At 38.0% G+C, this 13664-nt stretch overlaps 1 protein-coding gene across 1 annotated transcript; it reads left to right on the forward strand.

Annotated features, from left to right (window-relative positions):
* Positions 1–719: 719 nt before the first annotated feature.
* Positions 720–8140, forward strand: LOC121330286 (7-dehydrocholesterol reductase-like). Its single transcript, XM_041276680.1, has 8 exons — positions 720–851; positions 2357–2469; positions 3191–3413; positions 4476–4566; positions 4879–5092; positions 5597–5801; positions 6387–6518; positions 6882–8140. The coding sequence occupies exons 2-8, from the start codon at positions 2363–2365 to the stop codon at positions 7344–7346; spliced, it is 1437 nt and encodes a 478-aa protein (XP_041132614.1). The 5' UTR covers positions 720–851; positions 2357–2362; the 3' UTR covers positions 7347–8140.
* Positions 8141–13664: the final 5524 nt, after the last annotated feature.

Genomic DNA, 13664 nt, shown 5'->3' on the forward strand with positions numbered 1-13664 from the left:
CAAAGAGAAACAATCGACTGTTTTTCAGATTAAAAGATAGATTTTGTATTGCAGTTTCAGTTTTACAAGAGATTCCCTGTTGGTAGTGTCTGGTCTGTATTAAAACCTCAGTACTATACAATGGGAATCTTGTTGTTCTCTAAAACGCGTCTTTGCTCAAGAGACAAAGCAGATACATTGAAACCCAGGGGATTCCCTGCTGACAATCAGCTCATGCAAAACCGCAGGGAAGGCAGGTTGTCTTTAGGTGAGGGGGAAGGTGAACTGGATCAAGAACACAAGAACAACACCTACGGGATCCAAATGAGGGCCGAAGATAACTGGAAGATTAAGAGTCAAATGGAATCCATTGGGAGTCTGCACGGGGACAAAGTACTCCTGATAGTGCAAGGGTGATGCATCTGGGCATCATCTGATTAACATTAGTGCATTTAACAATTAGCCCATACAGTGTATATGTATGTATGCATGATCGTGTCTTCGTTGTGCCCAAAACAAATACTGTAGTATTATTTTTTACAAGTGTTGCCAAACATTGTATTAATACATGTTGGTATGTTATCACATAAACAGCACGCTAGCCTGCCCCGTGATGTGAGGCCGCTTATTGGAACGTCGATGAAACGCAAGTGGCTTGATGCCAACCGACCAATCCGTTTCACAGTAGGGCTATGGCGCCTGCCCTAGCAGACACATGATTGGTCAGATGTTCTGTGCTCATTAACATGCAGAGGACAGAGCCGTGTCGATGTTGTCGTATCAGAGTGTGTCGGGTGTATTTTACTTATTGCCGACGGACATCTGGCTTAGAAAAGAAGAGATCAGTTCATTTAGCAGTTAAATAAATAAAGGTAAGAAAATTAAACGTGATCTCTTACGTATTCAGCTAATTTGTACATAACACGTTTTTGAATGCGTTTATATTTTACGAACGACATAGTTAAAATGGGGTATGTTTTTTAAACACTGCTGTTATGTCACCTGTGCATCTTTCTTTTACAGCACAACAGGAAAACACTGAACATTTAATTTAAAGGAAAATGGGGGGGGGGGGGGGGGCTTGTACATTGTGCACTGTTCGCTAAGATATATTTAAAAACTGTCTAGTAGTCTGTAGTCCAGATCTGTTGCACGTTTAAACGTCTGTCAGTTGAGTTATCCGTCTTTGTATTTGTAGCTGATGTTTTGAAGATTAGTTTGTTTGTTTGTTTGTTTGTTTGTTTCCATTCTGTCTGCCTCAGTCGAACAGAAGGCTTGTGCGTACAGTACGGGTTACAAATATTAAACAGCGAATCACGGAGACCATGGTATATTTGTTTGTTCAGTAATTAACTAGCTATTAAAAAAAAGACCACACATAGACCTTCGCTTGTTGACAGCTTAGTTTGAAGTAGTATACTGTAGCTATATTTGTGACGCATTCATTGTTGTTACTGTAATAATATAGACATTAACTGAAAAACTGAAAAACAACCCACTGCTTAGTGCCCGTTTGTTCCAACTCAAATCCAATCAGCAATCGCGTTTTATTCTTAGTAGAGATAGCCAGAGTTGGAATCCAGTTTCCTTAAGCGGCTATTATGGAATTTGGTGCAATACATAATGTGTGTGAAAAGATAAGACTTCAACAAGTAGTTGCTGAGTCTGCAACTCTGGGTGCAAAGGTTTCCAAACCAGTCTGCTGAAAACCTATAAATGAAGAAGCTCATTCTCAAACTGTTCTCTTTTGTCCCAATTCATAAGCCAGTGCTTATATGAAGCATGTATGGGGATGTAAAGCATTCCTGGACCAGAGATCAATCTATGGTGTGTTAGGCAGTGCCTCTTTTGCATAGAATACTACATGTCTAATCTGTGGACTATAAAGAGTGTGTCAAGATCTTTTGAAGAAGATGTTAGTCTAGGTGTACTGGTTAACCAGTAACCTCACCAGTAAAGAATGACTATCTTAATTTACCCACCTCAGACCCAATAAATTAGTGCATCAGCGGACCCGTGCAATTAGATGCATCTCAGTGTATCCTGCAAGATCTTGTGGCACGTTCAGATCGCCTTTTAGAGACCGGATTATTGTTTTAGAGGGTGTTTCCAGGGCGCTGTGTTTGAAGAGCATGGCTGTGCAGTTTTAGAGTAATGCTGGCCTGTACAATGAGGTAGGGTTGGGCTGGAGCTTTCATTTGAATGGCTTCATAACATTTACAGACCATTTCAGAGAAAGCAACCCTACAGCTTTAAATAAAGCCCAAGCAACACATTCCAGAAGGACTGTTCTCTTATTGTAAAAGTTGCGCTTTGAAACCATATTTTTGATACCTGCAATGCATTGCAAACCATTTCTCTTGTGGCCCCTCTTCAGGGGTAAATGGCTGCCTCCCAGTCATCGGGCACCACTAAACGGAGGAACAAGAATGTGTCAAACGGGGTCAGTGGCATCGAGAAGGAGCAGCTAGGACAATGGGGCAGAGCCTGGTAAGAAAGCAGAGGCGCAACTGAGTCCGTTACTGCATCAAAGAACAGCACATTCCACACGGGCCATTCTTTATATATAGTTTAATAACTTTTATCAGTATTATATATATATACCTATAATGCATTGCATACCATTTCTCTTGTGGCCCCTCTTCAGGGGTAAATGGCTGCCTCCCAGTCATTACAAGCACCATAATAGGCACAGTTAAACTGTGAGAATGTAATTTTGCAAGACCAATTGTAAAAAGAAAGAAAGAGAAAAAACTTCATGTATGGTGTACAGTAGCTTACACTTTTGGTTAGGAAATGCAAAAATAAAGGGTTGTGTATTGGGCATAGGAACTGTTAAATGACTTGCAGGGGTTTATTTTTACAGTCTCTCGCGTAACAACCAGGAAACCAAATCATTTAAATAATCTATTGTGCTTTTGTTCTTGTAATCATCAAACCCCACCCCCCCAAAAAAAACATAAGGGAATGCTGTATCACTGATCTCTTACAGAGCAGACTGCTGTATTCAGAGTCTTTAAACCATTCGTGCAGTTTTATAATTAAAAACTATCATGCAAATGTTTAACCTACCTTTGCATTCAAATTCTACACAAAAACTCTGCACAACTTTGCATTCATAGAAATAAAATACAGCTTTTAAAGAAGCCCTTTTTAAAATGCCCGTGTGCAATGCGAGGTGCCTAGCTGAACCCTGTTTTTCTTTTTGCAGGGAGGTGGACTGGTTCTCGCTGATCAGTGTCATCTTGTTGCTGTGTTTCGCTCCCTTCATAGTGTTCTATTTTGTGATGGCCTGTGACCAGTACGACTGCTCTGTGACGGAGCCCGTAGCTGACTTGTACACAGGGAAATCCAGTCTACCAGATATCTGGAATCGGGCGCCTTCCTTCACCTGGACTGCTGCAAAAATCTACTTCATCTGGGTTACCTTTCAGGTCGGCATCTTTATCACATCGTCTGTTAACTCCACTTAATGCGTGGCTGTTTGTTTTACCCCAGGGCTGAAAAAACATTCCTTAAAGCAGTTTTGTGAATAGAGCCCAATGTTGCATAACCCAAACTCCTTTAAGAAGGGAAGATGTTATTCACTTACGTTCTGCTTTCTGTATGGTATAAAGTCCTGTTAGAACTAGCCATAGTGCGAACGTAGATTTGTCAGCTTGTAACAATGGCTATTCAGTGCAGTATGTGTATTGTATTCGTCTGCTGTGTGGGTACATTCAGCTCTAAACTCATGGGATTTTTAGGGAAAGCCTGTTTCTAGAACCCGCCCTTCCCCCTTCATCTTATTATTTTACTGCCACTCGTTCCACCCCCATCTCTACTGTTTTACACCTTGGAGTTTGTCACCACACTCCTCTTTCACAGAGAGGGGTCAAAAACACCACCTTGAAAAATCTGAAAAACCGTGCTGGAGATACCATCTAAAAAAATGGTATATATACTAATGAATAAATTCTTCCTGTAGATGTATTAGTGCTAATCGGGTATTGGCTATATAATACACTTCATATTAATATTAAAATGAGCAGAAGAGAGCAAATGAAAGAAAAGTATAAACAACCAACGATCTGCAGCTCTGGCCAAAAGCTTTGCATCACCTAGAATTTTTAGGATTGAGACATTATAAAAAAAACTACATGAACATAATTTAGATCTTCCATTTAACATAATTTTATCAAAGAAACTACAAAATCATATTGCAAAAGTCTACCGGAAGCGATAATAGTAGTACAGTATTTCATGTAGATTTCAGAAATGTCATATTTTTCAGATTGTTAGTTTTTTGTTATGTATATGGGTAAAACTGCAAAGTCGTATGTAATTCAGGACGTTAACATAAACATTATTCAGCAGGTTTCAAAATGAGTTAATTCTATAGGTCCTAGCTGTACTCAAACAGTACCGCAGTGGCTCCATTGAGGAAGTATTTTATAGTTCATGTACTCTATCTGCTGCATGTTACCATTGCTTCTTTCCTCCCTCTCGACTCTCAGATTGTGCTGTACATGTGCCTTCCAGATTTGTGTCACAAGTTCCTGCCAGGATATGTGGGCGGGGTTCAGGAAGGCGCACGCACCCCGGCAGGTGAGGAGAGCACAATTCTGAGTCTAGTACAATACATAGTAGTTGCTCCCATTGTCATGCCACTGATGTCACCTGTATGTCATATCAAAGTCTAAAATGTTCATATTCCAAACCTAAAAATAAGCAGTTTCTAAAAAAAAAAAATAATAATAATTTCTATTTTGCTATTCATTTCTTTCAAAGGGATGGATATGTTAATGCATTATCATGTGTTTTGCTTTTTAAAATCAAACCTGTGCCTTGTTGTTTTTTTTTTGTTTGTCCTCTGTTTAATTTTTGTATTTATTGTTTGTTTTTTGTCTTGTCTTGTAGGCACAGTAAATAACTACCAGATCAATGGCTTACAGTGCTGGATTATAACTCACGCCGTCTGGTTTGCAAATGCCTACTACTTCAAATGGTTTTCCCCTACTATCATTTTCGATAACTGGATTCCACTGCTTTGGTGCGCCAATATCTTGGGCTATTCTGTCTCCACTTTTGCTTTTATTAAGGCATACTTGTTTCCCACAAATGCAAAAGACTGGTAAGTGCTTTGAACTACAGCCTGAAAATCTTTGTCCAACTGCAGTAACTGCAGTTCAGCCTTCACATTCTGCCTCATTGCAAAATACAGACTGGCTTGGCTCATTAGCACTGTTTCTTGCCAGTAGAAATCAATGGCCTTTGCCCTGCATTGCTTGTCAAATCCCTGCCGCTTTGGTTAAATAAGGAGTAAAGAAAATCAGTGTCTGATTCCTCATTTTATATTAGCGGTTAGGGTTTCCTGTGTAGTTTTTGCTGTTTAGTAGAGATATCTTTGAGTTTTGTCAGTGTGGATTTAGTTTTGGTTCCCATTTTAGATGCTTCTTTTATGAAGCTACATTTTACGTGACACCCGATAGACACAGTATGCACAGAAAGACTTGCTCTTTTATGATTAATGTTAGGAATGAAAGAAATGAAAATATTGTTGGGGTTGAAGCTTTAGGAACTAGTAATGTACAGTCTTGAAATGGAACCAATTTGTACTTGTTCTTAAATCTTTCAGTAAATTCACTGGGAACTTCTTCTACAATTACATGATGGGAGTGGAGTTTAATCCCAGGATTGGGAGCTGGTTCGATTTTAAGCTCTTCTTCAACGGACGCCCTGGAATCATAGCCTGGACCCTCATCAACCTCTCCTATGCAGCCAAACAGCAGGAGCTCTACGGTCGGGTGACCAACTCCATGATCCTGGTCAACGTTCTCCAGGTAAGGTTCACACAAGTAGTTGGTATAAAATGTGCCTTTTAAGATCTGGAATGTGCTAGCTTGCAAAAAATAACAGTCTAATATCAGGAGAGGTAGCCCGTAGTTATAAGTGACACGTTTAAATTACCTTTATTCTTGAATTTAGCAGAAAATCAGTAAAAGCTAACTGACATTCCTAGTAGTTTTCCATTTCTCATTACTAGCTGTCAGTAGTTAGCATGCTTGTCTTGCTCTTTCAGTAAGCCCAGATAAACCAGCATTTCACTAAAATCATGTGAAAATAGCTGGATAATTGCACAGGATTTAATGAACTTAAGACTGCGTTCCACTAGATTGGACCACTCTGCTTGTACCAGCAGAAACGTAACATGCTCATTGCAAGGGTCTCTCAAAATACTTTCATATGTGTCGTAATGCTTAAGGTGCATTCCCTAGTGAGCTGAGAATAGTCACATTCTGTACATTACAGGGCAGACTGAGACCGTTATCTTCAAAGGCAGGCAGTAGCAGTTGTCTTTGAAAGGTATAAAAGATTTGCATTTATTAGAATGATTGCTAACAGTCTGCTTTTGTTCCTTTTGACAGGCTATTTATGTGTTGGATTTCTTTTGGAATGAAGCCTGGTACCTGAAAACCATTGACATCTGCCATGATCATTTTGGGTGGTACCTTGGTTGGGGAGACTGTGTGTGGCTCCCCTTCCTCTACACACTCCAGGTATGTAACGACTCTAGTGATCTTGATAGCCACTGATCATCGTTATTTATAGAGCATAATGACAACAGGGTTAGGAGAATGCAGATTACACTGTGAGGATATTAACTTTCAACATGGTTACTTCCTCCGATAGTATGGAGAAGTTGGCGGCATCAGACATGGAATTAGAAAATCGAATACAATGTAAATAACATTTAGCCAAAAGCAAGCTCAGAGACAGCTACTGTATAGGTGAAACTTAGTATATATCAAGGAATTAAACTCAAATACTTTTGTAGGCGTCAGAAAAATAAGGGAAAGGTGAAAAAAACTTGGCGTTAAGCTATTTACTAAATACTCTCCCCTACCCACGTCCACCCGCAGGGCCTGTACCTGGTCTACAATCCAGTCCAGCTTTCTACTTCTAATGTTGTTGGAGTCCTACTCTTGGGCCTCGTCGGCTACTACATCTTCAGGATGACCAATCACCAGAAGGACCTGTTTCGCCGCACTGACGGCAACTGCAAGATCTGGGGCAGGAAACCAGCGTACATTGAGTGCTCCTACACCTCTGCCAACGGCACGAAACACCAGAGCAAGCTCATGATCTCTGGCTTCTGGGGGGTGGCGCGCCATTTCAATTACACCGGTGACCTGATGGGGTCGCTGTCCTACTGCCTGGCCTGTGGTTTCGGCCACCTCCTTCCTTATTTCTACATCATCTACATGACAATCCTCCTGGTGCACCGCTGTGTCCGTGACGAACACCGCTGCTCCAGCAAGTACGGCACGGACTGGAAGCGCTACACAGACGCAGTGCCCTGTCGGATTTTACCTGCCATTTTCTAGAATTCACATTTTACATCAGCAGTTTGATCCATTCCTGGTTTTACTATGAATTAATCGGACACTGAAGAGCTTGTTGCCTGTACATGTGGCTAATCATGCTCGTAGCAAAACTTGGAATGGGTAATGCTGTATAATTGCAGTAGTATTTCCATCCCTGTGCATTACATTTTTATTGGATATTGGAATTGTTTTTTGTTTTGTTTTGTTTTGGGAGGAGGTTGTTGTATATAATTTAACTGTTAAAGGAAAAAGCTACCATCTCTCAAAATGGTACACCACATAGAAAACCAAGGTAAATAATCAACAGAAACCTGTAGAAAGCTGAAAGCTTGCAGATTTAACAATGGATTAAAAAAAAAAAAAAACTATGATACTGCCAAATTTAGCTTGGTTTTCACATTGATAGTCACATCTGTCTAAAGAGGAGTAGATTTAAAAACATAGTTTCTGTTTTTATTAACCAACAATGTATTTTTCTTTCACGAAACAGACCTTTGTTTTCATATCCAAAAATCACATTTAGACCCATGGGACCCTTTATAAAAAAAAAAAAAAAAAAAAAACACCTTTCTCCTATATTTGTTTTTTCTCAACGTGTTTTTGTCAATAAAATAAAGTGCAATATTCATGAAACTGTTCCTGGCTTCTTTAATAGTGTAGAACAATTTCATGAATTAAAAAAAAAAATCCATAATCACTTTTTCAAAACTTTCTGAAGTGTTTCACTATTTCATGCGACTGTGTTTAACATTTGAAATTGTGTATATTTTTTGTCATTAAAATGTACGCTGAAATGGCTCTGTGGTGAGTTATTTATATAATTTATTATATTATTATATAACACCCAGCATAAAACATCTGCAGTTTCAAGTAGCCTACTGACTGTGTTTATAACATACACAAATGCAAAACTTCACTGTTTGAACACTGCCATTGTAAAAGGGACACAAGCATGTTCACATCCATACAGAATTATTTTTGACAACAAGAAAACAGAAAAAAATACTATCTGTATCGCTACCCTAGTCCTGCTTTAAAGAGACGTTTATTAATTTCAGTTAATAAACAGTTAATTTCAGTGTTAACCGCGGTCTCACTCAGCAGTGACGTAGCTAGAGTGGCGGTTTTAGGGGTTTTTAACGTTGGACAATAAAAAAAAAATTATCACTCGTGCAAAAATCTCGATCCATAAAAGTAGCGCCACTATAAAATACAATTGCTGGTGGTGGGTAGTGACCCTGTTTTACTCAGATATCGTCTTTTTATTTCCACCCACTGAAATAAATTTAACCATGCCAGTCTGTCTTATTTTAAATAAAGTTATCAGTCTGTCTCTTGACTGCGTGTGTTTTGTTCATCTGGGCACGTTTAAATAAAGTTCTAGAAGAAGTACTGGGCTGGTTGCTGAGGAAGGGGTAGGGGCTGCTGCTGACACAGAGGTTTGTGTTTCCGTTTAAATAAGCAATACAAATAATATCGAGGATGGGCGAATGGGGACATGCAAGACACGGAACGACCGTGCAACGAGTCCATATTATTTTTAATTATTCAATTATTTAAGTGTACTGACAATGAAGAAGACAAAAGCAGACAGGTCTGGCACTGTAGGTGCAGCCACACAGGCAAGACAGGTGCTTTTGCTAAGTACTGTATTACAGCGTCTCCTCACAGTGGTTTGTGGTGCTGAAAACTGTTAATTAACGGTACGATGTCCTCATTTATCAGCAGCTCGGTGCTGAAATACCGTGCATGAAAAGAGGTCAGCGAGCTCTCTTGCACCAATTATCAGATTTTGGGGGTCACTTTGGTTAGAGCTGGAAGTGATTTATGTGTTCTATTCAGCACAGCCAAAACAGTCAATGTTAATAAAAGCCAAGCTCCAGAATTTGGTTTTAATTATTAAAAGCTCATTCATACAAAACAAAACAAAAAAAAAAAAAATGCCAATATTATTCAATGGAAATGTAACGGTTTTTTGTTTGTTTGTTTTTACATTTGATAAACCACAAAGATCAAACTAATGGCAATCCAAAGACTTTTAATGATTAAACTTTTTGAATGGACCTATCACCAATTACATCTTGAGCTTGCCAATATATAAGCCCACAAGAACAATTTAATGTCCACAATGCAGTTTGCCACATACGCCATTTGAGATTTACAAAATATTAAATAGCCTGACATAAATGTTGCTGGGTACAACCAAGGATGGCGGTACCTTTAGTTCCAACTATATAACCCTAGCTCTGTCTATATAAAAATGCATGCATTGCGTGCATTCTACTCACAGCGCATATATATATATATATATATATATATATATATATATATATATATATATATATATATATATATATATATAAGGGCTTTGCCCAAAAAAAACGAACTTCACAGAGCACAGACGCATGCACGCAGAGAGGCCTTAAGTATGCAGTGTGTGCAGCAAACGGTTCAACCGCAGTACGCATCTCACACGGGAGAGAGACCCTATAACTGCCTTAAATGTAATAAAGGATTTATGGACTCTTCTACACTTTGGAAACATGTAATGTATCATTTAGGTCAGCAAGCACCCTACCTATTCCTTCCAGGTGCCTTTGATAGCAAGTCTGTCCATAATATCTGCCTTCCTAATTCCCTGCCCGTTAGGAAAACAGTTGGTTTATAGACATGCTAAAATATCGCCACAAAAAACGGGACTGGAATTTCATGTGGGGTCAAAAACATGCTATGGTCTATTTAAGAAAAGCTGCAAAGTTAATCCTGTTCGTTTTGAGTTTATGTACTTGAACTGCTTGTGCTGCATACTTGAACAACTTTTGTACTCCCTAGTAATTATCTTTAGCATACACGATTTGTTTCAAGCTTATATTTTAAAGCAAAGACGATTGTGGACAACAAGGTTTTTCTACTATTGTGGTCAACTCAAAACCCCAAGCAATATTTTTTGAAGTACTGTATTATCCACAGAAGCAGTAGGTCTGACTGCTTCCCCTCACAAATTCCTGAGTGAACCAACTGAAATATGATACTGTATATAATGGAAGGAACCTAGCTATGTGTTTTTAAACAGCTGCTAGATTGCAAAATAGAGGACTCCATATTTAATTTACTACATCTTTGAACTGCACAGGAAAGAACAAAACAAAACCTGTATAATATTGATGTTGCAGGTTGAGTTTTAGGAACAGTAACATGTCTGTTGACTTCTAACCCCCAACCAACAGCTCTTCTTAATTATGTTAAAATACAATACCCAAAAAAGAAAAAATGAATTTCAAAGAAAATGCTTCTCAAATATATTGCTACCTTGAATATATAATTGTCATTAACTTCAAATGCAGATGATTTTAATAAGCAATCCCTCTCACGTGGGCAGTGTATCCCAATGTATATATTTTAATACCCATTTAACTCCAGTTCAACCTATTCAACATACTTTTTTGGTTGACCTGAATCTATAATCAAGCTTTCTTTACAACATTAACAAGAGAGCAAGTTCAGTGATTACTGCATTGCTATATCCATTGATTGACAACAAATAGATGGTGTATTTGTTCATTATTTTACCCAAAAAATTGTTTTTCTGCAATAAGGACTATTCCGGGATAAGGGCACAAATTGTTGTGGTCCGTGTTGTGGTAAAACAGGCAACACATGCCACAGCACGAAACGGGATTTAGCTCTAGTTTCTAAAGTTTCCGTTCTAACACAATATAAAATACTGTATTTATTTATTGTAGAGGTAGCTGAATTGTCATTCTGCTTTGTCTGTACTTTAACATGTCTTTTTCAGAGACAAAGCTATACACCGTGCTGCATATATTTTAGTTTCATAAATGTTTACCTTCTCAGTATTCAAAGCCATGTTTTTGTGGCATGAATAAAGACATGCAGTGTTCATCATGCCATGGTTAAAATGTCTTTCCAATGCCAGTAAGGGATCTGCAGTTTGCTTTTAGTGAAGTGCAGGTCTGTTTGTATAAAAAGGCTGTATTTGTATACTGGGGTTGCTCTACAAAAAGAGAAGAGGAAAATCAAGTAAACCACGTTTGTGATTAAACAGTTTGCAACTTAGTGTCAAAAGCCCAGTGGTATAACCAGCGATTGTTTGAAACACTGTTTTCATCAAATGTTAATGCTAAAACGTGCATATCAAAAATCTTACTTTGAAAGCAATGAAGAAGTCACATTTTAATTTAATTTTTTTTTTTTTTTTTAAATCAAGTAATATAAATACTTTATATGAAATTGTACTCACATGAACGTCAGAATTTTGTTTTGGAATTTAAAATCTATTGAACAAAAATGTAATCTTGATTTATTTTAATTTTTTTTATAACCATAACATATATTTCATCCCTTGCTAACATTGATATCGGCGGACGAATTAGAAGCTTATTAAAAGCTTAATTGGTCCAATTAAGCAATTTAGGGGACAGTTGGAACAAAAGCCAGGAGGACATCAGCCCTCCAGGAGCAGAATTGGGCACCTCTGAATTAAACCAATGATGTGTCTCATCAAAATGTTTGGACCTGCAGTATATTCTCCTTGGAGCCTCAACCTGTCAAATCTCAGAAGTTAAGAGCCTTGCAGATAGTTGACATTTACTCCACACACATTTAATAACTATAAAGACAAAAATAAATAATCAACACTCATCTCATTATGAAAGGGCAGATTTATTTAAAGCAAAACACCCACCCCCCCTCCCCTCCCATATAAAAAAATATGTTTTAACCCAGCGATAATAAATAGAAGGAGCCTGTAATTTCTCAGGCTCCTGAAATACAGTAATACAATCAATGACCAGATTCACAATACAGCAAAAGGCACTCGCATTGACTGAACTCAGCACATTGGCAGGAAACAAGATCTGGACGGTCTACAGGTACACTATCGGCTTGGTGTTCACAAGGTGTTGTAGTCTTCTATACCACAGCTGGAGCTTGCTGGTCTCATACACAGGAAATAATTAGGGTCACTGATTTCTGGAAATGGCAAAATCCCCAAAATGTTCTGCATAGCTTTATTTCTGAACTCATGTGTTTTATACCAAATCCGTAATGTCTCTCCGCCACCCCATTTCCAGAAATCGTTGCCCCTCGTGAAAATGGTACATGCAGTAGTGTTCTTGTATTCTAAACTGTATCACAATCTATTTTCCTTGCCAAACATTTCTTGAATACATGAAATGGAATAAATTAAAATAACATCTAATAATACTTTTAGTATGAAAAAGACAGAAAGCGGGGGTGCATGAGAGTATTGCATGGTCTCTTTTCTGTTACAATTGTAACGAGTACATGTAGAATTTCTGTAATGAGAGAGGTTTCTGTAATGAGATGCATTATAGACAAACATTACACAACATACTTTTGTGCTCCTTCACAATTGTTTTTTTTTTTTGGGGGGGGGGGGTTAAACAATTACTCCATTGGAATTTAAATAAATCAAAATATTGTGCAACATCACATTGTGCACGTGAGTGGCTTTAAAATTGCATCAGTTTATTTATTTTTTTGGGCATTTTTAATAACCAAAACAAACAGCATTATTTTTTTAAAAAACAAGTAGTAAAATGGTCCTCAAGATATTTTAAAAAACAATACATTGTTTTTTTTGTTTTTTTTTTAAATCCATGCATGCACCAAACTGGCAAAGACATATTGCTAAATAATGGTGGAGGGGTGTGTCTACACAAGGTTCCCATATAATCACCCACAAAAATGTGCCCTCTAAAATGTGATTTCTACACATCTACATTAAGTTCTCCTATAGGCTTGAGAAATATGTGACCAGAACATGCATTAGAAAACTGATAAACTGTTATGTAATGGAACCAGCCACTTCTAAAAGCTTCCATAACTGTGGACTTTCATTCTTTCTTCTCTCCCAATATTCCAAGAATGTGAGTGTTCATTTATTTCTGATCACTGTCCCTGAGATGTGGAACAGTGTTAATAAGGCGAGTATTCTTTTTATTTTAGATCTGGTCCCAGTTTTCACAAGTATAATAAAAACTGGACTTGATTGCATTGTAATAAAATCTTGGTAACGTTATCTTGAAAAGTATTATTCATATTACCAATTCTGTCAAGTTTCAGCCTAAATTTTGAATTTTAGGAATTGAGATCAACTAATCGCAGGAGCCTATGGTCCAGTGGTTATAGAAACAGGCTTGTAACCAAGAGGTCCCTGGTTCAAATCCAGACTTTTGCAAATTGTGTGACCCTGAGCAAGTCACCTAACCTTGTGCTCTGTCTTTTGGGTGAGACGTTGTTGTAAGTGACTCTGCAGCTGATGCATAGTTCACA

The sequence above is a fragment of the Polyodon spathula genome, chromosome 17 (genome assembly GCF_017654505.1).
Source record: "Polyodon spathula isolate WHYD16114869_AA chromosome 17, ASM1765450v1, whole genome shotgun sequence".
Classification (NCBI taxonomy): domain Eukaryota; kingdom Metazoa; phylum Chordata; class Actinopteri; order Acipenseriformes; family Polyodontidae; genus Polyodon; species Polyodon spathula.